The following is a 24,561-nucleotide window of genomic DNA, read 5'->3' as shown; positions in this document are numbered from 1 at the left end:
CCTGTTATCAAAGTTAATGTTTTTTATACATTTTTGATAGCATCATTGGTACACTTTCTCACATGTTTGTTTTAAGACATATATAAATGCATAAAGTCATTCATATTATTTTTAATACATGGTTCTGTTGTCAGCAAAACTAGCTATATGCTATGTACGCTGTGAATTAGCTGCATAAGCTAACAAGGTTGCCATGGTTACAAGCTGAACAAACGGAACTCTTCTTACTCGATAGTTATGGTGGCATGTGTGGTTTAGCTCCTTATGTTTGTTCCCTCTTGAGCAATGCAATGAATATTAGTAAGTTGACTGATATATGTTTATGTATTTAATTTTATTTCTTTAATTTCATTTTTAATTGTCAATAAATCATCAATGTTTTGGATAACGTCTCTGGTGAAGTGATTGTGGGTGGAATTTAGCTGATCGGAAAGCTGTCAAAGTTCCTCTAGCTACTTTGGTCTATGTCAAACTAGTATGGACAGTTGTGGGGAGCTGTGCCCTATAGATGGCAGTAGTAATGTGTCAGCAGTTTTACTGTTATGTGGTTTTTCTTTGTACAGTCAGTACAATTAGTTAACACTGGTAAAATGTTTTGCATTTAGTGGCATTCACAATTTTGTCTTAATTTGTTCTTCACTATAAATATGAAGCCCATCATGCCTTTTTCCTGCACTCCAGCATCAAGTTGCCTGTGCCTACCTACCACATGTACTGGCCTTGAGTCCCACTACCCTTATAACATACAATATAATGCAAAATTGTGTTTAATTTCAATGTAAAACTCAGAATGAACTGTAAGGAAAGTGTTTAATAGTGATAAGGAGCGGGGCTCGTAAGGTTGCTGGTTTGATTCCTTGCTGGGGTACTGCTTGTACTACTTGTAGCCGTGAGGCAAGGTACTAAACCCTAGCTGCCTCAGCAAATATCTAGCTGTGCAAATGGATACAACCATAAAATAAAGTCAGTGTGGATAAGAGCATCTGCTCAATGACAGTAATGTAATGGTAGTCAGTGGCCCTCAAGAAATTGATGTCAAAATTCTTAGTATGTCTATCCAAACATTTTCTTTGGGTTTCTATGCCATACCAGCAACATTTGATGGTGGTTCTTTAACTGTCTTCATCTGTTTTTGATCATATGTTCTTTAACACCAACCCCTGAAAAAAGGACACATTATGAGAGGGGTAGACATTGTTAAATTGTATTTATAAGGTACTTTACATCAAAATTCACAGAAAAGTTTAATGAGGCACAGACTTTTAATAGAGCAATATATCCTGACACAAATTTGGTATAACATTTATATAATGCTCCTGTTCCTCTGAGCTTTATCACTTGTTCGAAATGTAGTTTTTGTTGTAAATAAAGAATAAAAAGCACATTCATGTGAAAAATACAAATGAATTAAATGTAGAGTAATACCATAGAAGTGATGGTCTTTCCTTGCAAGTCTATTGGAGTAGTGCAGATATGTGGATGAGCCAAATGCTAGCAAAACTAGACCCCCCATATTTTTAAACCTCAAAGCACATGGAAACAGCATTGCACTGTACATCAGATGAATGCTTGTGTAACGGGTGGGGTCTTGCGTTGTGTTTAACTTGATGTTATGTGGGTCGGCGAGCGAGCGATTTTCGAAACCGAGGTTCTCACTGCTCGCTGTCAACCCCTTACGGCCGGCGTTGTTGCCAGTTGAGCTAAAGGCAAATCGCCCTTAGCCTGTCAGCCACAACGCTACTTAACCGGGTCTTGGGGGATTGACGTAGCCGCTGCAACCGCTCGGCTACCTGCTACCCGCTACCTAAGGCTTTATGCAGGACTCACACGAGCTAATCACTTCAGCTCTGCTACACATGCACGTGCCCTGCTCGATGCCTCCTCACAGGGAGTTCTAGCTATTTCTGTGGCAGTCTCATAGTTAAAATGGTAAAAGGTGTGAAATGATTTGGCGACTTGGCTGGATAACATCTGTGCCCGAAGCCACTGTTTTGGCCCTCGGTCTTAAGCACCTGGCTCCATTTGCTTGCCATCGATAAGTGGCATGTCACCCTCCATTACCTCCCCAAGGAGGTTTCCACAACTCTGCACAGGTGTGTACTTGCCAATGGACCTGCGTTTTGCATGCTATCAACTGTGTTTGAGGGTCACTTCCAGGACTCCATCCCATAATATTTGCACCGAGAATCCAACAGGAGCCCCTGTCCACTGTGCAGGAGAAGGAAGAAGATTGGTGAGGAGAGTAAACATGGTGCTAAAACAGGAAAGCTGCAGATCTACCCATGGAGAGTGTGTGTGTGTGGATTTAGCAAAACTGAGAGTACTATGGAAGGTGGCATTCCACTCACTGTGTTGTGTGGAGGTCAGTTAGTTCTGCAAAATGTTTCAGTGGGGTGTATGCTGTTTGTAAGCAGGGCAGAGTGTGTAAGCAAGTGTGCATGCACGTGCGTGTGTGTGTGTGTGTGTATGTGTGAGTGTTCCCTGCTTTATGTTGTGCTGTGGATGTCCGTGGGACAGCCAGGCATGCGGAAGCAATCTGGCACAGGGCTGTCCAGCTTGCAGATGATCTTGTAGATGGACTTTTTCCAGCAGGGGTCGCTGTCATGCCCTGCTTGAATGGCAGTGAAGAACTCCCTCAGGGCCAGTTCAGATATCTCCACAAACCTCTCAGGAACCTGTCAGGGCATGGGGGCGGGGCACACAGGACAGTGCAGTGAGGGTCGAGGGCATGGACAGGGAGCAGAGCAGCCTATGGGCACACACGCACATGCTGACAATAGGAGGTGGGAACAGCTAAACACATTGACTGACCCACAAAGACAGACATAGAGATTGTTTAAAGGATACTAAAGGCTCTCTGAAACCATGAAACCAAAGATAAGAGGTTTTCTGGAGATATCTGGGCTGTTTGTTACATGTCTGGTCTATTCAATAAATAACAATGTATTTTATTTTCACATTTTTACTGACCTTCTAGTTTATCCATGATGAGTATACAATGACTTTTAAAATGCATGTAATCCCTGTCCATACATATCAGAATGAAAAACACAGGACATTTACATAGAAATATGCATGAAATATGCTGCTGTGGTGGATATGAAAAGCAAAACTTTCAGCAGCAAAATCCAAACCATACAAATACACCAGAGTGTGCAACACAGAACATGTGAGCGCATTATGCCTGTCACACACACATGCTCCCATACTCACGCACACATGCACTCACGTGGTAGTCGTTGCTCTTGTTGTAATGCAGGTTGAGGGTACGGAAGAGCTCGGAGTCACGGCGAAGCCGCAACACCTCCCCACCCCCTCCCGCCATCCCCTCCCTCAATGCCTGTCGTGCAAAGCGCTCCATCTGGATGTAGAAGAACTCACGGAAATTGCTGAACCACTTGATGAGCTGCGAGGTGATGCAGCGGTTGAACTGGGAGGAGAGAAGCAGAGGGGCACGAGGTTTACACAGGCAGCGCTTCCTGCACACCCAACCCACTTCCAAGGAGTTCCTGTCTGCTCTGGGAACACCCACAGATCTTACACTGTCAGCAAAACTCTCAGTCTTTCTACATGAGGTCTTTGAGAAGGGCAGGCAACAGCATTCTGCATTCAAGATGATCACAATTATCATCATGTGCTCCACAGTGGTGACATGGATATGAATGAAATGAGAATATGGAATGATTGACTGAAAGTGGAATATGGATTATGGAATGATGGCTGAGGTAAGAATATGGATTATGGAATAATTAATGAAGTGAGAATATGGATTATGAAATTATGAAGGAAGTAAGACTATGGATTATGGAATGACGACTAAAATGAGAATGTGGGTTATGGAATGATGAATGAAATGGGAATATGTATTATGCTGTGTTTTCAGGGCTGCTCCTTGAATGGGATGCTATACACAGGTTCTGAGTTAGTATTTATTGATAGTGGGCCTGGCCCTAGGTGTGAGCCGTACATCACCATGGCACCCATCTTTTATCTATTTATTTTTGGCATTGGGGTGTACCAACTAGTCAAAAAATAAAATATAAAAATATTGTGATGACTTTTGACAGTTTTACAAATGTGACTATCACAGGACTAGTTTGAGAAACCCATAGTAAGAATTTTTTTTTGGAGCATTTCAAAGATAATTGTAAAGTCCTTAAATCCGTGAGTCTTTTGTAAGTCAAGTTTAATTCAATTTTAACTTGACCCTTAACTAGATACACTTCTGTCCTCTTGTACTGAAAGTCACTCTGGATAAGAGCATCTGTTAAATGAATATAATACTGTATAATGTAATTCCATTTTTAAATAGATACTACCAATAGATATTGCCAATCGATATATGAGCACAGTGATTGGAGTACATCTCTGATCTCTCCCCTCTATGCTGTTTATCACTCTTGACTCACAAGCAAACGCTTCACTGACACATTGTTCAGCTGACCTCAAATTCCCAAATTTCCCCGTCTGGGGATCAATAAAGTGCTATCTTATCTTATTGCTGTCCCTCAGCCTTGTCATCAACTATCTAAAAGCCCATGCCAGCTACACACTGCATTTCATTTTCTTTGCATTGATAGCCTTGAGGTTGAATTGTGGTGCCTCCAACTTAACTGACATAGTAGCAGTAGCTAGCTAAATGTAGCTTTCTGTCTCCCCATGGGAGAGGCATTAGGGAGTTAACCAAAGTAAATGGAAAATAATCTTGAAAGCAAAATGAACAAGTTTTAAGGAGTATGGTGTAGTCATTTCTGGAACATTTCATATTCACTGTGACATCAACTGGTTTGTTTCACAGCTAGTTATCTAGTTAGCTACTTTACATTCAGCTTGGTTCTTCAGCTGTTGTTAACCTTTACAAAATACATGTACATACAGGGGTTAGACAAAATTATAGAAACACAAAGTGAAAAAGGACATGTATTTTGAAGTCACTAAATCACAATGAAAAAAAGTCTCTAGACGTGTTTCATATTAAGGTCAGTACTATTTACCAATAGAACAGACTTGATGGTCTTTGATGACAGCCCCTGCCCTCTCTGTCCTGGAACCTCTGAATTCTTACATTTCTTGATATAATTTACATGAGCATTCCATGGCTCAGATCCCTGGTGACAGAGCAGAAAGGCCTGTTGCAGTGATATTAATGTGTACATGATTAAAATAGGTAGGATATATTTTAATTTTTCCAACTTTATCAATTTCATATATTTGGGAGGGGTATTGTGGGGTGGGCAGAAGTTGTTTTTTTCCATTGTAGTCTGTGTGAATGTGAAAAAAACAATGTGCCCTTGGTCTCAAACAATACTGATTACCAATCTGTCTCTGCTATAAATGACATTTTAAAATAAAAACTTTAATATGTGAGTTTCTAAATCAACATCAGAGATTGAACAGATTTTAGTCGAATAGTTGGTGTCCAAATTGCATGTGCCTCAGTCACAGAAAGAGGGAAATTATTTTAGGTATCAAGGGGAGCAGTGTCAAAAACCATGACAGCATATAGTGAAAAAGGAAAAACTGCATCAGGAAAGAGAAACAGTGGTCACAAGTTGACGTTCACTGACAGGGATAGATAGACACTTAACAGGATACTTGCTAAAACCCACAAAACACTGGCCTCAAAAATGTCCACAAAACTGAATCTATGGGAATACAAAGACATTTTGGTGACCAGGTGCAACCTATGGTGCAAACATTATTTCCTCAAATTGTTCCCATATTCCAAGATTACAATGCCCCCATACACACTGCTACGTGGATTCAAGAGTGGTTTCATGAACACCAGGCAGGATGAAATCACACACCTACACAAATTACACACCTTCCATTGCCTCCCCAACCACCCAATCTAAACACTATTGAACCTTTATGGGAGGTTTCTGGTCACTGAGGTATAATGGTATTTCTATAAGGACTCTATGAAGACTCTCTGTTTGGGAAGACAAGAGGCCCCTGGTGGTGTGGTACCTTGACGTCTGGGAAGTAGGTCTTGAGGGTGTTGGAGCTGGGGTAGCGTGTGTAAAAGAACATGAGCTTGGCTTTCTTCAAATGACAAGGAGTCAGGCCGTCATGGGAGTACAAGCAGTTAAGGGCATTCCTCTTGCTCTCTCAAACACACAACACACACAATCCCTTCTATTCCCTTCAACCTGTATCTATCTGTCTCTCACACTATGTATGTACGTGTGTGTTTGTGTGTGTGTCTACCTCTCACGCTACGTTAATGTGTTTGTGTGTGTTGGTCTATCTCTCACACTGTGTATGTGTTTGTGTGTGTTGACCATTAACACTGTGTGTGTGCATCTACTTCTGTGAGTGTGAATGCATGCTCATGTGTGTATGTGTGTATGTGTGTGTGTCTGTCTATCTGTCTGACTACTTCTCAGCCTCTGTCTTTATGCCACACCCCTCTCTCAAACACAGTCCCAGATCAAAGGATATTGATCCCGGAGGGAGGTAGAGGGAGGAGTCTCCTCCATCAGCATATCCGCCCCCAGACCCACCTACTACACCCCTCACACCCCTGTCCCTTCCCCTGTCAGAAGGGAGAGGGGGCTCCAGTGGGTCCAGGAGGCGGATGGGCGGGAAGGAAGGGGTGTGGGGATGAAAGTCCAGGAAGGTGTCAGGAGAGAGGCACTCTCTGCGAAGGGGCAGGGTGGCCAGGGAACGTGCCAACATATGCTGCATAGTGTAGTGGAGGACTGGGAGGCTCAGGGGTGCAGGAGCTGGGGGGTACGAGGGCAGGAAGGGCTCTTTGACACGGGTGGGTAACAGGGGAGGGACGTAGGTGTGCGGTAGGTGGGGTAGGCCAGGGTGCAGTTGGTGTAGCAACAGGTTTTGGTGGGAGCTCTGGCTTGGGGCCGGTTTCTTTCCCGGCAGGCTCCTCACAGCCGAGGGCAAAGCTTCGGGCTGCTCCAGAGAGGCGGCTGTCCCACTGAACCTAGACACACCCTGCCTCTTCTGCCCTTCCCCATCCGGGGGGGCAAGGCCAGCCATGGAGGGGGGCTGGCTCTGGCTATACATGTGAACGACCCGATCGATGACCCGCGCCACAGCGCTACCCAGCTCCTGCTTTAGCGCCTGGACAAACTTCTGCCCCCCGCCCACCCTGGCCTCCCACTCCCCCCTGACCAGACCACACTCCAGCCACACCTTCCCTCTGTCAAGGTCCTCCTTTCCAATAGCCTTGTTGCTGTACTTTTCCCTGTTGCTACTGGAGCTAACATTGTGGGAATGGCCTGGGAGAGGCTTCTGAGAGGGGGCCCTGTCTTGGTCCCTGTTGTTCTCCTCCTCTTCCTCCAAAAACACCTCTGCCCCTTCGTCCCTGTGCATCTCTCCATCCTCCACTCCCCTCCTCCCTCCTCTTGCTGCTCCTTCTTCTGCCCACCTGTGCTCCTCCCCCTCCCTCTGCCTTCGCCCGTACACCTGCCACACCCTCTGCTGCAGCTCCAGGAGCTTGCCCCTGGTCTCCTGCAACTTTTCCTTCAGCTCCTGCCTGGCTTGCCACCGCTCCTCCCTCCGTTCCCTTCTGTCCTGCAGCCCCGCCCCACCTGGGCCCTGCCCCCGTGGCCCCTCCCCCTTGCCAGTGATGAAGGTCTGCGCCCGCAGCCTCTTCATCCTCAGCAGCTCCTGGCACCAGTCACCGATGTCGCTGCCACACCTCCTTTTCCCCAGTGGGAGGAGCTGAGAGAGGGGAGGGGCCATACCCCTGCCCTGCTTTTCCCCCTCTGCCCCCTCCTCCTCATCCTCCTCATCCTCTCTCTCTGAGCAAGACTCTGTGAAGCTACCAGGGTATTGGTACACGCCACAGTTTCGGGGGCCCCCAGGCTGTAGGAGGTGGGAAATCAGGGGGTATGAAGGGGGGTCGCTGCTGGGAAAGGCAGGGCCGGAGGGGGTGGCCCCAGGAGGGCTGCTGTACAGGCGGTATGGGCACACCTGGTGTGGCTGATGGCCAAAGCGGTCGGGTGGGGGATCCATTAGTTTGTGGTTTATTGCTGTCCCTCTCAGTGGTGTACCCACCGGGGTCTGCAGAAAGAGAAATCATCACAAAGACATCGCAAAGTGTCACAGAGACTATCTGCACTATCAATCTGGACAACTAACACAGAAATAGTCATGACGTTATTAATAATTCAGTGTTCAGTAAATGACACCCCCCACTTCTCTCTGTCCCTTTCTCCTCTCTCCTCTGTCATTAGTCTACACACAGCTGCATTTATTGTTTATTCAGATTGTTTACCCCCACCACACACACACACACACACACACACACATACATACATACACACATGCACACACACAAAAACACACATCATTGACACACACTCGACACAACAGCTGTGACTCATTCTGCAACTGTGCTGATACGCTCTGCATTCACAAACACATAGACACAGCTAGATACGGTCACAGGAGCAGATGTGTACAGTGTCAGACCACACTGATGATAACTGCCAGCTGCTGTTTTGTGCATGGTAACGGGTTTCACCAGTACGGTGTGAAAGATTTCAACACTACATAGGCAGAAGCATGGTTCACATTAAAGCACACCAAAAGGAAGGGTTGGTTGACTTTACATCTCATTGGCACTTTGCAAAAGATCATCTCAGGCCTTGTCCATATGTACACGGGTATTTTTTAAAACGTAGCTTTTTCTATGTGTTTTGGCCTTTCGTCCACACGCAAACTGCGTTTTAGGTCACTGAAACGGACCTTTTGCAAAATTCCTACCAGGGTGAAGATTTTCAGAAACTGCGTTTTCAGTGTTTACATGTAGACGGGGAAAACTAGGTTTTTTGTTTGTAACGTCAAAGTGTGCGCCGTAATAACTTTTTTTCAGGCTTCTGATTGGCCAACATGGCTTTACGGTTAGGGTTATATCGCCGCCTGTTCGTTTCGCATGCTCTTGACAGCGTGTTTTTGCGTTTTCATGTGGACGGAGATTTTTTAAGAACAAAGGAGGAAAACCCCCGTTTTTAAAAATACCCATGTACGTGTGGACTTGGCCTCAGGATCATTGTTTAGTTTGGAGTATTTTTCATTCAGTGGGAGGAATCGGCTATCGTCGTGTCCTGTCTTTTTTTTACATGACTAGACATAATACCTTATTTCTATGAAATAGTTATCATAACTGTTTATTTACTATTGCATTGTAATTCACGTATCCTTCTTTGGTAAATAAGAATAGGAGAAGAATGAAATCACAAAGATGAATAAAACAACATGTATATGTACGAAGCTGTACATGCAGACACCAGCTGTCTCTGCCCTACCCATTCTGATATGGGCATGTGAGCACAACACAGACATACACATACAAAAATATGGCAACACTACTAGTAGTACTAGTAGTAATAGTATTGTACAGTAGTACGATAATAATATGTCCCTGCTAGAAATCTCACTACAATCCCACATGCTGCTGTGGTATATTTATTCATAATCTATACGTCTAATATACTTCATACCTTCACCTGTTTCAAAAGTAGCCAATCCACGCGCCTATGGGCACAGATGCTCTTAGCGTCTAGGTAACCTCAAAATACGCATAAACAAACATAAATTTTCATTGACCGTTTTTTTAAAAAAACAAACAAACAAACAAACAAACAAAAAATGTTATTTAAAAACGTTAAAGAACAAATTCCGAGCAAATCCGTTTTTTACCAATACTCAATACCAGAACCAAATTGACAAGTTTAACTGTGGAAGTAGCAGAAGACGTATCAGACATATTCACAATAATGAAACCTGATGTTCTCTTTTTAAAGGTAGCCTACGTGCAGCGCTCTCCTGCTCGTGGCGAGTTTCGCGAGGGATGCGCCCGGGTACGAAAGAGGAACAGGTGTGGGCGAGAGTAGCCTACGTTTTCGGTGTGGAAATTAAATCTGTTCATTTTATTGTGAAATTTTCTGTTGTTTATAAATACTGTTAAATAAGGCCAGTGTGTTCTCTTTCTTAGGTGAAAACAAAGAGAGCGGAGAGAGAGCGAGAGCGATACGTTACAGGAGACATTTAGGTTACGCTGCGTGCCGAAATCGAAAATTGAGTATACAGATTTATCCGCCAGTCATTCTGGGCTCTCAGCAGAAGTGCTTTTTAGATGTGGCTGATGATGAAGCATATGAGGTAATATTGTTATAAAATTAAGCACACACTAAAAATAGAAGCATATCAATTATTCATCATAATCTTAAAAAAATCAACCATGTTTTGTTCTACGGAATCATCATTGTAACTCTACAGATTTAAACAAAAGCAGTCAATTTGTAAAAAAATTGAAATAGACATACTACAAAGACGAAAGTGAAATAACCCAAGCCAACACCCGGAGAGCGAGTATTCCAATAATCAAATCCAAAGTTGATTTCCCCGGATTATCTATCGTTGACGCAAACAGAGACATCCGGTCGCCCAAAAACCGCAGGCTTTATACAGACAGACATTGAACAGTTGAAAATGCGTGTGGCGCAGATAGACCCACAGACTCACAGACCGAAAGACAGATACATATGGAAATTAATTTTAAAAGTATTTCGAAAACTCACTCAATTCTCGACGCGAAGTGACTTCTCTGGAAGACTTTTTTGTTAATATGATTATTATTTCTTTCAGCGGTACACTCTACGCTTGTTCCGACCGGTCAGCATTAACGGGCATCAACTCGTTTCCTGTTGTTGCTATTCCAATCTCTCTATCTGTCACCCTCTTTCTATCTCACTGTAATTGCACAGTAGGCGTTTTGGGGCGCGAGTTGCCCCTCCCCCCCAGGCTGACCTCTTCCACCCAACGTCACTCACACAGGGAACCCCCTCCCCCTCCCCCTCCCCCTCCCCCTCCTACTTGGGGCACCACACCGACCCTCTGACCGCCACCAATCAGACTCAGTCTGGTCCGAAAATCTGGAATGTTATTGGTCTTCTACGCATCGTAAACCAAGAGGATACTTTATTGCAATTTCACATCCAGACCAACGATTTTGCCCATAAATACTTACCTGTAAATGACAAGATTTGTGTTTCAAGTTGTCAGACACCTGCATGAACCCAGTGAACCCGTATGAAATAGTAAAAAACGTTCTAAGCTATATGACATCAAGAAATGATTTATCTAACTTTATTCAAACTTCTAACTTGTCAAGTTACGTTCTACATTCTACCATTTATGTGGATGGTATAATTGTGGTGTGCAGTGTGTATTTAGCCAGTACTATTTAGACATTAAAAAACTATTCCATATAATTATTTAAACGTTGCACATATATTAGCATCCCCGTGAGTAAACATGCACCCATCCCTCAATGCTTGTGAGCCAAAGAGGAACAACCATATGCATGAGAGGGGGAGTATGTGGGTGTATGCATGTGTAAGATTATTGTAAACAAGTGTAATGTAAACAAGTGGTCTTCTGGAGAAAGATGTGGCCTTGCTCAGATTTCAACGCAAGTTTTTTTTTTTTTTTTAATTAAATGAAATAAGGCAAAATTACTCATTTTTAAAATTAGAGACAGTCCCAGAACCAAGAGGGTATCTGTTCAGACTGCAATCACAGAGAAGCACAGTGTGTCTACTTGATGAAAACAAGTACCAATAACAGACTAAACATCAGGAGTTATAGTCTGCTCAGGTCCGACTCCCTTCCAGTCATCCAATCAAATGACTTTTTGGCATTTTAAACCTTGAGGTGGGCCTTAAACTTAACTTAAAACCAAAACAATGTATTGTCTTGACAATCCTGCTTGAGGACAGACAGCATGTGGGACTGTCTGACCTAAGGGAGTCAGATAGCCTTCAAGACTAATTATGACAACAGGGAACAAGTATGCTGGTCATGTCACCTCTCAGGTCATCACAATCCCACATTATGACCCCTAACTCTTTCACATGTATATGTGTGTATGCATGCATATATGTGTGTGCACACATGCACGTGTGTGTCCATGTGAGTACATGTGTGTTGGTAGATGACCAGGAGGGTGTGTACCTGGCCTTATACAGCTACTCCCACTACTCTACTTCCTCCTTCGGCTGAAAGAGAACCTGAGGCAGTGAGAAGACATAAATGATACACCCTGGGACAGAGGCCCTGACTGTCTCTAACCATCTGCACAGGGAACATAAGAAGAACATGCACCACACAGACTTTGCAATGAAAATAATAAATGTTTGCAAGCAAGAAATTTCCAGTTATGTTCTGTTCTATAAACAAAGATACACTTATTATATAAGTATATTTCTAATGTATGTATATGTATATGCCATTAGAAATGCCAACTGCCTATCTATTATATGACATATTTCATTTAAAGGCAAAGTTTAATGTCAGTGTTAAATGTCATGTTTCACAAATACTAAATGATATGTCACCCTTTCAATGAGGAGATTGTCATGTACTGCACTTCTTCATTCATATGTGAGGTCACACCTAAAGCCTTGAGCAACAGCCTCCAGCCACTCATCCACCCTCTCCGTTTCCCTCCTCTCCTCAGTCTTTCTGCATGCTCTCAGTATCCCGTCTTTCACGCCCGCTCCTCCCTCATGTTCTCCCACTTCACCACACTCATTCCTCCAACTCAAAACAATCGCAGTGTGCACTCATGGAAAAGGTGACAACACTGTTGTTATGGAAACAAGGAATGTAACAGTATTTTTTTACATGAAGGAGAATGGACTGATACAACATCAGCTAAACAAAGCCCAACAAAACACCTTTGTGTGGATTGTTTTAAAATGGTGATTTTCCAGTAACAACCACTCAGACAGGGCCACATCCATTTTGTGGACTCATTCTAAGCTCGCCCACCCCCAATCCTAGCTCCATCCATTTTCTTTGAAATTCTGATTCTGATCCAGATTCAGCTGCAAAGGGTAGAATATGCACTGGCAGCTACCAGCTGCACAGGGTGACATCACTGAAAGCACAGAGATGAAGGGTAAAGTCAACTAAAATGCGCTATATAGAAGTAGATGTCACACCATGTTTGTTCAGTGCTTGTGGTAATATTATGTTTGACAATACATGGGTAAAAAGCTTTTCGTGGGTGTAGCAAATAGCAAATATGAAACAATTTCATACTGCACATTTTAAGAAATTCCCATAAATCTACATAGAATTTAACAGAATATTTGATGAATCTAAGTAGAATCTGATATAATATCCCACAAATCTAAACAGGGATCAGGAAGAGTAGCATAGGAGGGGATCAATGGACGACAAAAGTGTTTGTCCATTGATTCCCTTTGAGAGTAAAGCGAGTACTCCTGCAGCCCAGGGCAAGGTGACAGAGGGAAAGAGAAAGTGAATAAAGGACTGTGTGTGTGAGAGAGAAAGAGATGGGAGAGAGAGAGGGAAGGTAAGGGAAGGAGAGGGAGAGATGCCTCTCCACTGTGTCCATTAACATGAGTATGTTAGCATATCACAAACTGTATCAGAATGACTATTTAAAAGTTCATTTAAGAGTTTAGAGTTCTGTAGTATGTATGTGTCCGTGTTAGAGCAACCGGCACCATCTAACAAAATGCATGTATGCATCAGCTTACTACAGAGCAGCTCAGAGCCCCATTAAGTGAGAAAGCAGCTTCTCTGCACTCTGACCCAATTGGCTGTGACTCACACACAGAGAACACAGGCCACACACACACACACACACACACAACTGACACAGGCACGCATACAGGTTATACATACATTTATATTCACACACAGACACACTCTCAGTTGGCAATTATCCTCTCTCTCTGACTGGAGTGCGCTGATGGCATAATTGCCCAGGACAGTGGAGAGAGAGACAGAGAGGGAGAGAGAGAGTGGTGCCAAAGTGACTGAACATGGACATGGACTGCATGCTAATGTAGCAACACTCCCTCGCTTTCCACACTTTTTTTTCCTAGCCCTAGCGGTTCCTGTCCTCTCTCAGGTCTCCCAAATAACAGGCCAGAGGCGGGCACACAAAGAGGAAAAAACAGAGACAGACAGAGAAAAAGAGGTGTTTTTCCCCTCTGCTGGGGAGGATAGAAGTCATTCACTCTTATCCCTAAATCACCTGAGCTTTCCCCTCATCCTGTTTTATTATCTCTCTTCCCCTCCCCCCTCTCTGCTCCAGTAAAGGTGCTAGGGATCTCGAAGGAGCCCCTCTATACACCGATAAGTCCATTGTTGCTGCCTTTGTCTCAGGTGGACAAGTCTGGAGGGGTCATCCCAATTCCACCTAGTGCCACCTAGTGGGCAACCTGTATTACAACTGATGATTCCAAATGATAATACTTTTTTACTGTAAAAGAGAACAATTATATTTCAAATGACCAGACACATTTAACAAAACATTACTTACATTTACACCAAATCACTAAACATGAAGTTTGACCTGGAGAGGAAAATAAATTAAGTTGAGAAGGTTGCTGAATTTTCTTCAGTAAGGCTTATCACAATCTGTCTGTAGCCAGTTTTATTGTGACTTTTAAATTTGTAGGAAATTTGTAAGATTACTGTTGTGCTGTTTCATTGTGCTAGCCAGCTAACTGAATGCATGTATGTAGTGTAAGGCTGTGTTCGTCTGTGTATGTGAGGTGTGTATGTGTATGTGTATGAATGTGTGTTGGGCTCCATGTGTTTGCTGGGTGTCCAAATCAAAATGAGTGAGGTGAAAGTTTTGGTGTGGGAGTGCATTACATGGCTGAAGTGTTTCGGAGTGTATGTTCCTGCCTATGTGTCCTTTTCCTGAGTGGGAGTGGGAGTGGGAGTCTGCAGGGACAGTAGCATCTCAGCGTGTTTCAGGTACTGAGCTGTTCTCCGCTTCACCGAATCCCTGCGCTGAGTGTCTGGGTCCCCTGGGATGAGGAGAAAAACAACACAACACTCTTCCCATTGGTTCCTGTTTATAAACAACACATTTCTCATTGGTTCCTGCATATAAACAAGAAAGCAACGCAATTACAATTGACCCCTCTCATTCCTTCTTAATGCTGTCAGCTTCAGATAACGAGCCACAATGTGGAGCAGTGGAACTGAACTCAAGGGCTACACTTAACCAAATGACCTCAGCAAGTGCAGAGGTTAAACTGTGTACCTGAGCCTTATGTTAAATAAGTAGTACAGTGTGCTATGTTGTGGCAGAGTGCTTAGTTACTGTGCTGTACTGGGCATGTATAGTTGTAGTGATAGCTCTAAGCTCACCCTGGGCTCCTTGGAGAAGGATGTCCACCGCTGTCCTGTACCTCTGAATGGCCGCTCCGTACTCCCCCTCCTTTTCCCTCTCCATTGCTGCGTTCAGCTCATTGGCTGCCTGGGTCAGATACCCCGCATCCTCGCCGGGCCCTAGTGTGCTGCCATGATTAGCCAGCGGGAGAGACAGGAGCTCCGAGTGGTCACGTGACATGTTGGGATGGTCTATGATTGGACGGGGAGCAGGAGAGAGAGAGAGACATAAGGTGAGGTATTTCAAGACTTTTGCCATCAAGGGTTTTACCTGTCCCCCAATCATAAGTTGCAATACTAGCATAGCAAAGATCTGTCTGACCTCCTTATTCAATATACTGATAACGTAGTACAAAGTATATGAAAACCTCACTCTGAAAAATCACTCTAACCTGTGTTTTCTTTTAGACAAAGCACTTTAATTCCAAGGTCCTGATATAATGTACCTAAAGAAACTTTTGGCCCCCTGAAACAAATCCAAAGATATGCAAAACAGATCAGATCTATGTTAAAAAGTATGACAATAACTGCAAAAACTTTAGTAGCTTGATACCTCAAAACCAGTATGCTTTTGGTAAACAGATTCCTCTGAAGTCTTTGGTTACAGAAAACTGACCTTGGTTACACCCTGTGCTTAGAGGCGGTAGAAGAAGTCTAAACTGTTCACACAGTATTGCTGTGACTATATACTCGATGGCCACTTTATTAGGTACACCTCTCTAATACTGGATAGGACCCCCCTTTGCCCCCAGAATGGCCTGACTTCTTCATGGCATGGATTCAACAAGGTGCTGGAAACATTCCTTAGAGATTCTATGCTGACATGATAGCATCACGTAGTTGCTGCAGATTTGTCGGCTGCACATTCATGCTGTGAATGTCACGTTCCACCACATCCCAAAGGTACTCTCTTGGATTGAGATCTGGTGACTGTGGAGGCCATTGCAGGACACTGCACTCACTGTCATGTTCCTGGAACCAGTTTGAGATGACATGCGCTTTGTGGCATGGCGCATTATCCTGCTGGAAGTAGCCATTAGAAGGTGGGTAACCCGTGGTCATAAAGGGATGCGCATCGTCAGCAACAATACTGAGGTAGGCTATGGCATTTATACGATGCTCAATTGGTATTAAGGTGCCTAATGTGTGCTATGAAAATGTTCCCCAAGCCATTATACTACCACATTCAGCCTGAACTGTTGACACAAGGCAGGATAGATCCATGGATTCATGTTGTTTATGCCAAATTCTGACCCTACCATCTGCATGTCACAACAGAAATTGAGATTTGTCAGACCAGGTGATGGTTTTCCAATCGTCTACCATCCAGTTTTGGTGAGCCTGTGCCCACCGTGGCCTCAGTTTCCTCTTCTTAGCTGACAGGAGTGGTACCCGGAGGGGTCTTCTGCTGCTGTAGCCCATCCACCTCAATGTTCGACGTGTTGCATGTTCAGAAATGCATTTCTGCATAGCACTGTTATAACGTGTGGCTATTTGGGTTACTATCACCTTCCTGTCAGCTTGGACCAGAAAGGCCTTTCTTCACTGACCTCTGTCATTAACAAAGCGTTTTTGCCCACAGAACTGCCGCTCGCTGGATGTTTTTTGTTTTTTGCACCGTTCTCTATACACTCTAGAGACCGTTGCAAGTGAAAATGCCAGGAGATCAGCAGTTTCTGAGATACTCAAACCACCCCGTCTGGCACCAACAATCATCCCACGGTCAAAGTCACTTAAAACAGATTTCCTACCCATTCTGATGTTTGGTCTGAACAGCAACTGAACCTCTTGACTACCACATGACTATGTCTATGTGATTTTATGCATTGAGGTGCTGCCAGATGAATGGCTGATTAGATATTTGTATCAATGAGCAGGTGTACAGGTGTACCTAATAAAGTGGTCACTGAGAGTATGTGTTTTGGATGCCAGAGAACTAGGGGTGCAACAAATAATCAACGTAGTTGACTAAAATCGATGACCAAATTAGTTGCCAACAAATTTAATTGTCGATTAGTTGGTGACGTCATCATGTGTGTTTTTCATGCTGACTCAGAATGCTCAGACATGTAGCCTAAGCTACGTTGCTTTAATGGAGTGAACAACAGTGATGGCAACACCTTCACGACCAAAGACCTCAAAAGTGTGGCAGCATTTCATTCTTACCCTCGCACATAACTTATTTTAGGCTATGTAGCGTGTGTTACGTCATATGGTTCATTATGTTTTCGTTAGTGTTATTAGGCTTCTCATAGTTTTCACTGCTGCATTTGCTATATTTTTTAACGTTAAATTGCTGTTTCCTCAAAGATAACATTAGCTAGTATTTTTCCAATCTCGTGTTGTAATCACAGCGGTGTTAGCATATGTGCTAAACAGCTAATCACACCAGTGTGACTGTACACGCGAAAGGGTTAACTCTGCCAAGAAGGTTGTGAACTGGAACATTTGCAAACCTGACTTTGCCTGGCATGGAGCACATCAGTTATGCTCGAGCATCTGAAGAGGTGGCACATTGGCTCTCTGGATGATGAAGGCTCCTCTTGTTAAGTTAGTTAGCTAGCTAGCATAGCTAATGTTAATGTTAAAAGCCATGCTACTTCACGTTATGAACTGTAACGTCTTCTATTTTGAAATACATTGCCGTCACTACGGTTGAGTATGCGCTCTGACTGCCATACCAATGAGCCTAGCTCTTTGGCGTTGCGGTCAAAGTTGCATGTTTGGTACCCCGTAGACCTGGGTTCGAGGCCGGGTGGGGTGACTGCTCTCGCCCTTCGCTACAGGTTTGTTGGATCTCGTAATGCTACCATGGATGGATTTCTTCAAAGGAAGCAGACTAGTACTCCCCAGCAAGCAGCTGCCCTCACTGAATTAGTCCTAGTAACCATTCATTAAAAGACATATTTTTGAACGAAGTTCTCATCTTTATTGTCTTTATTGTTAGTTAGCATATGCCTAAAACAACTTCAGGCTAAATTTAAAAGCTGATAAAGAGCCATTGAGTAGCATAATTGTGCAATTCATAATCCGAATACTCGATTATTTGTTTCAATAACCGATAGATTATTCGACTATCAAAATAGTCGTTAATTGCAGCCGTACAGAGAACCATTGGTAGGTGTCTAAGGAAATATCTGACCTTCTTTGGCACAGGGGTCAAAGATGGCAAGATCTCTGTCTGAGAGAGGGGGTGGGGCCTCCTCTAGAAGTTCCTCCCCAACGCAGTCAAACAGCAAATCAAATTCCTCCTGAGTCTCTGATTTACCCAGAGCTGTGGGATCTAGGCTGGGTGCTGGGAGAGAAAGAAACAAAGGGAGAGTACAGTTAGTACATGGACTATAGTTAGAGAGAGCATAGAGACCAGTCAAAGCAGCACCAGATGTCAAATTAGCACTTACTGTAAATGTAGGATTTTTCCAGTTGATTTCATCAACAAATTAACATTGGGACATTCATGGAATTGAAAGCTGACTGAAGTTTTAGGAAGTTAATCTGGTTTTATCAGAGTGGGTGGAGTTATTCAGGGTGGTTGTTCTTTACGCAGGTCCTACATAGATCAGGGAATTTCACAGCAGTCACAGGGGGATTGGAAAATACAGACACGAGGTGACCACCAACAAACCACCCGGCCAGGAACAGCCACTGCCAGCAATTATGGGTTAACAGAGGCTCTCAGGACGTCAGAGAAGCTGCTAGTTACACTGCATGGTGCCTACATTGAGCCAGTGTATAAGGCTTAACAGGAAAGATGAAGACCAACATACTGATCACAGACAGGCTAGCACATATATGGAACAGCAAGATAGAACAGAAGAACACCGTAAGCGGTTGAATACTTACTCTACAATGACTACTCTACAATGACTGCAGGCCCGCTAGAGGGCGTTCTGCGCGAAGAGGTTAATAGGAAAATAATACAGTAATTCCTCACTACAGACAAAGAAGATAATTTGGATAACATGCGTTGACACTCAAGAATAATAAAAACATGAAAATAATGACAAAATATACCACTGAAATTATGAAAAGTACCTGGTAAAATACATAATACAGTACGCTCTGCTTCTGAGAGCTGCTTCAGTTCAGTACGGTTTTAGTCTCATAATTGTTAAAGAGGAGATCCACATTATGAGGTATAATTGATATGTTTGTTTTTCTACTAACAAACTGATGAATGTCCTTAGTTCTTCAAACAATGAAGCTATTTAAACATGGAAAAAATGTAAAAACTATTTATAATCTCCTTTATTTAATGAAATAAAAATAACATGACATGTTAATCTGTGCGAATTGCTGGTATTATGCAAGCCTCAATGCCCTAGCACAGTCTCAACTACATTAAAACATAAAGTAATTGTTTATACAATTTGAAAATGTGATGTAACTACTCTTGAGTGTCTACATGATAATTGCTGCTGGGGTGCCCTGCCTGTTTGTTGTCATCATGTGACCCCTTATTAGGTCTTCATAGACTCTGAGACACTGTAGGTTGTGGCTGCATTTCTTTCATTGGTCTTACCACTACTGTAAAAGGAAGCATTCTTCATCAGCTTTCTTGTCCCTGCCACACTGAATGGCATCCAGACACTGCAAAACTTTTTTCTCAAAGAAAATTTTGAGTGGTTTGATAATTGGAGTGAGATAAGAGACATCCATCCAAATTATTTTTGTTGTTGTTGTGATATATTACATATTATATATTATTGTTATTCAGATTTGGATGGGCTGTTCTATGAATGAATCTTGAAGAACTGGACTCGAGTGCAGACAGTTGTACTACCTGTAGCATGCTGTTCGGTGCTACTGTGTGTCTCTGGTTGTTCCTTTGTTGGCGTTATCTGTGTGGGACTGTTCTCCATCTCACTGTAGGCCTCCACCGCAGCCTCAGGCTCACTTAGATCAGCATTCAGCATTGAACCCTCTTCTTGGGGCTGGACTGGTTCCTCTGTCCCTTCCTCCTCCTCTGTTCCAAACTCTGCCGACCTTTTCGGCAAAGGTATGAGGGGGGGAGGTAGGGAGGTAGAGGAGAGGGAAGTAAGGTCTAAGGGTCTCCTTACTTCTCCACCCTGAGATAAAATTGAGAAAGAAATTCAGATAAACAAGGCGACACGCCAGCTGCTTATTACAAGGGCCGCATTATTAATTCTGTTTATGACAACTGCAGAGTACAGTGTTGGGTAAGACAATGTGCCAATCATCTGCTCAGTGCAGACAGACATTCTTCTGTGACAAGGGTCAATTAGGGGTCAATTTCTATTCATGTAGCACACAACAACCACTAGATCCATTATTGAAAAAGAGTCACTTCTCTTGATAATGAAATCTTGCAGAGATTTGCATAAACTTTGATTTGCTTTTTGCTTAACAGAAGCCTAATAGCTGTTTACAATGCCTCTATTTTCAATGTACACATTCTACTTGAGTGTGTTCCGCACTGGCCAAAAACAGAGGAAAGACTGAAAGTCAGATTTTTTTTAAACATACCTTTCTACTTTATGTTAACCTGCATCTACATTCATTGCTGGATGCGTGTGTGATGCCTTTCTACTGGATGCCTTTTTCTGTAACGGCCAAAATGAACAAAAATGTGTTTTTCATTGTGTCTACTTAAAGCATTATGTGTTTCATTGTGCATTGTGGTAGTGCATTTGTGTAGTATTGTAAATGGATTCAAATCACATTTTTAATGAATGTGGTTGGGTCCCAGGACATGCACAGTTAACTATGGAGACAGCTGTGACTGTGACTGCAGGGAACTGCATGCTGGGATTGGTTGTGTGCTGACAGCAGTAGGTAGAACCGCATGGTGGGATTGGTTGGGTGTTGACAGCAGTGTGTAACTGCATGCTGGGATTGGTTGTGTGCTGACAGCAGTGTATGACTGTGGAACAGGGGATGTGGTGAGGCACTGAAGTTTTGCAGAGCTATCGGCACAGTCACAGTTCTGGTGTGGCCCAATCATGTGGTGCAGTTGCCACAGTTACAGTGCTGATATGGTGCTGCTCTCACTCTGAAGAAGTCCTTCAGCTGTGGGCTGTTGTACAGGGCCGGGATGTTGGTGGTGAAGAGTAACATTGCCTCTGCTGCCTTCCTCCTCTCCTCTATCACCGATTCATCAAACCTCCCTGGGAGCAAGGGAGGGAGGGAGGGAGAGAGAGAGGGAAAGAGATAGAAAGAGAGAGCACAGTGGCTCAGAGACTTGGTTTGTAGGTCAGGTCCTCATCAAATGCAGCCTCAGTGCCACAATATAGCCATGGAAAAGAGGTATGTTGTCACCTAAGCCCCTTTCACACATGCACTGGACGCCGGAACATATCCAACCCTTACCTGGAGGAGCTGTATGTAAGAACGCAAATGTCCGAATCAGTCGGACCGGACATGCGACGGACTTCGTTCTGCCAGCTCCCTAGTAAAAAGTCCGCCTCATGTCGGAGTGAGCCCATGTGTGAATACAACAGGCAATGTTCAGGGGGATCCACCGTGAGCGAGTGGGCGTGTTGATGACGTTTCTGTCATGTGACTGGCACGAAACCGGAAGAATACAAACATCTGCCTCGTAGTCTTTTCTGCATGCCTGTATATTGCTTTCCACTGTTTCGTTGACATTGCGGATACGTCCAAATACATGCTATTCTGAGTCCAATGATCATTAAAGAGATAGTTAGCTATAGTTATACTGCCAAAACTTCTCTTACGATGATCAATAATGTTGGTTAGTAGTTTATTATCTGGTTAGTAGCTAGCTAAGCTGTAGCTAAGTAACAGTGATAGGTATAGTGAGATAGGTGAACTGGTGACCTAACATTACATAGCAAACAACAAAAACTTACACTCCTGTTATAATAAATGTATAATTAATAATAAATTATGAGTACCGGTAGCACCATTTGGAGGGCTGTGTGTGATTTTTTTTATAGGCTACCCAAAAATACAATAGCCATGTTCGCTTACTCCTCTGTGCCACATTATGTGCCCATACCACCGAAAGGTAAGATATTGAAAAGAAAACACTTCAACTCGCAAATGCTTTTCATGAACTCATCAGCACTTTTCACTCGTGAAAATACAAGCGGCGTCTAACTGGAAAATACCACGAGGAAATCTGGACGTTTCTAAACTCGCAATGATTTCAAGCGACAATGTAACATACTACAAATGTAATTATTAATGGTCGCATACTGGGTACTACACTGAAAAATAGCATGCAGTATACAGTACATACTTGTGTAGTACGCAGTACACAGTATGCAGTAGGCGGTTTCGAATACAGCCACTGTGATTTCTGCAGCGTACTTTTTCCGTCATGTCCTGCCTCCTGCACGCTCTACCCAGGCGCCGCCCCTCACCTAAACCAAACCGGAGTATTTCCTGTAGGTGAGAACGCGTCTGTCACGAACCATCTCCTGTTGTGTGCTACACGTGTGAAAGGGCAATTCCGGCCAAGTTCCGGACCTGATTCTCCGGACCTTGTCCAGTGCTTATATGTGAAAACGGCTCTACATTACAGGTGACGTTGAGAGACAACACTGCCAAATTTGTGCCACATTCTCTAATAAAACTGACCTAGACGAGATGGAAGTCATGCTGGGAGAGAAATAAACAGTCACACTAGCAGCCTAGTACACTACCACATCTACTTCCATTTATTTTTGTAAATTGAATTGTTTTTCATCATGTTTTGCATCTTGCAATGTATTGTGTACAACACAACACACACTAGCCTCTAATTCTCCACCATACACATACAGCTATTAACTTGCTATAAACAGTCTGTGCTTGGATGAAGCAGGACTGGTCTGCACATCCTTGCTGAAGGTGGACAGGGTTAAAGGTATAACCTGCGGAAGCAAGGAAACGCAGTTATCAACGTGCCGAACTCACCGAAGAGCTGGGCTCGAGGGAAGGGTGGGAACTCCTCCTGGCGTCGGAAGAGATTCCTGTGCGTGTACGCCAGCTCGCCGTGCAGCTTCTTCAGCTCCGAATAGCGCCGCCATACCACCACCTGCAAAGCCAATCAGCATTGGCGCTGTAGCACCTGGTTACGGCTGCTATCGCTGGAATTCACAGATCCAAAACGAGTGTTAACGCAAAGAAACAAATGTTACTGCTTACTGACCTCTTTCACGTCCTCGGGCCTCTTCTTTGACACAAACTGTGAAGTCGGGAAAGCGAGCGAGATTAACAGTCTGTTTTAGATGCTGTTTGTTTGGTATGGTACAGATACCCATATACATAAATTTGTTACATAAATGTATAATCCATAATTATCAAGTAAGAGATATGTAACGTTATGCACATTAGTAGCAAAAAGGGGACCAGGTAGGGAGTAGGAGGTAAAGGGGCCCAGATCATGCAGTCACGGGAATAAGGAAGCGCATGGGCTGCTGTCACGAGACCAGTGGCTTACAATGAGATATTTATCCTCAAATTGTAGTAAGTCATTAGCTAAACCACTATATTTAGAAAGACACCAGACTAATTACGCAGCAACTCACAAATATCAAGATGCTGTGTAAAACCAGCCAATGGGTTACGTGTGGTCAAGTTCAGTGTTTTAAAAAATAAGACTGGCTTAAGTAAACAGCCTGTTAATTGTGGATAACTGTTTTATCATGACCATTGTTATGCAGTTTTATCAGCAATTTAATGCAGCTAACTAGCTAGCTACGTACATACCAACTTAGTCTAGCTAACATAGTCTAGCATAGTAGTATTATGCAAACAGTTCAGTTCTATATATTTTGGTAGCTATTTAATATATCCAAGGCATTTTGTGCAACTTGCAATCTACTTTTATGGATTCGAAGGCTTGAAGCTTCTTAGAATAACCTAAGTGAACTGACCCTTGCAGAGACTTTATACTCCGTGTGTCCTTTTTCGTGCGTGCGTGGATCTGTCACAGAGAAGAACCGATGATACTCTTCCTTTGTTTTCCGAGACATTCGTATGCATTCGTAGAGGTGCCCGAGAAGGTTAGTGAGTGTGTCGAGGTGTCTACCGCTGACCGGAAGTATCTAGCCACTCTATGCTCTCGATCGCATGATGTTTTGATTTTTTACACATACACTTCCTGCATTGCTATCACGCATGCGTATGGTAGTTGACGGGACCAAGCAGAAGTAAGGGTTCAAGTGTGAGCTCTCGTTTTACGAAAAACATGAAGCAAGTATCGGCGCGCTGAAGTTACAGTAACGATGACGGCAAATGCTACAATCAAAACTAAAATCAGTTTCAGTTCCCAAAAGAATCTGTCTGTCCGTAAGACTGCTCACTAGATACGCTGTTTTAAGGGACAATTGACGTTAAACAAAACTCGCACAGATTTATTTTCAGTTTTCAGTCATTAGATGTAATGAAATATAT

The 24,561-nt window shown here is 43.4% G+C and overlaps 2 protein-coding genes across 2 annotated transcripts; both read right to left on the bottom strand.

Annotated features, from left to right (window-relative positions):
* Nucleotides 1-1,196: 1,196 nt before the first annotated feature.
* prox3 (prospero homeobox 3) lies at nt 1,197-10,708 on the bottom strand. The gene is made up of 5 exons (XM_036547537.1): nt 10,551-10,708; nt 6,445-8,028; nt 5,971-6,078; nt 3,230-3,430; nt 1,197-2,675 (listed from the first exon to the last, which is right to left on the bottom strand). The coding sequence occupies exons 2-5, from the start codon at nt 7,978-7,980 to the stop codon at nt 2,487-2,489; spliced, it is 2,034 nt and encodes a 677-aa protein (XP_036403430.1). The 5' UTR covers nt 7,981-8,028; nt 10,551-10,708; the 3' UTR covers nt 1,197-2,486.
* A 3,015-nt stretch (nt 10,709-13,723) lies between these two features.
* snx15 (sorting nexin 15) lies at nt 13,724-24,251 on the bottom strand. Its single transcript, XM_036548663.1, has 8 exons — nt 24,042-24,251; nt 23,315-23,350; nt 23,080-23,200; nt 21,208-21,323; nt 19,979-20,264; nt 18,338-18,490; nt 15,175-15,387; nt 13,724-14,828 (listed from the first exon to the last, which is right to left on the bottom strand). The coding sequence occupies exons 1-8, from the start codon at nt 24,138-24,140 to the stop codon at nt 14,704-14,706; spliced, it is 1,149 nt and encodes a 382-aa protein (XP_036404556.1). The 5' UTR covers nt 24,141-24,251; the 3' UTR covers nt 13,724-14,703.
* Nucleotides 24,252-24,561: the final 310 nt, after the last annotated feature.

Source organism: Megalops cyprinoides, chromosome 16 (genome assembly GCF_013368585.1).
Source record: "Megalops cyprinoides isolate fMegCyp1 chromosome 16, fMegCyp1.pri, whole genome shotgun sequence".
Classification (NCBI taxonomy): Eukaryota; Metazoa; Chordata; class Actinopteri; order Elopiformes; family Megalopidae; genus Megalops; species Megalops cyprinoides.
This window is presented reverse-complemented; position numbering and strand designations above follow the sequence as displayed.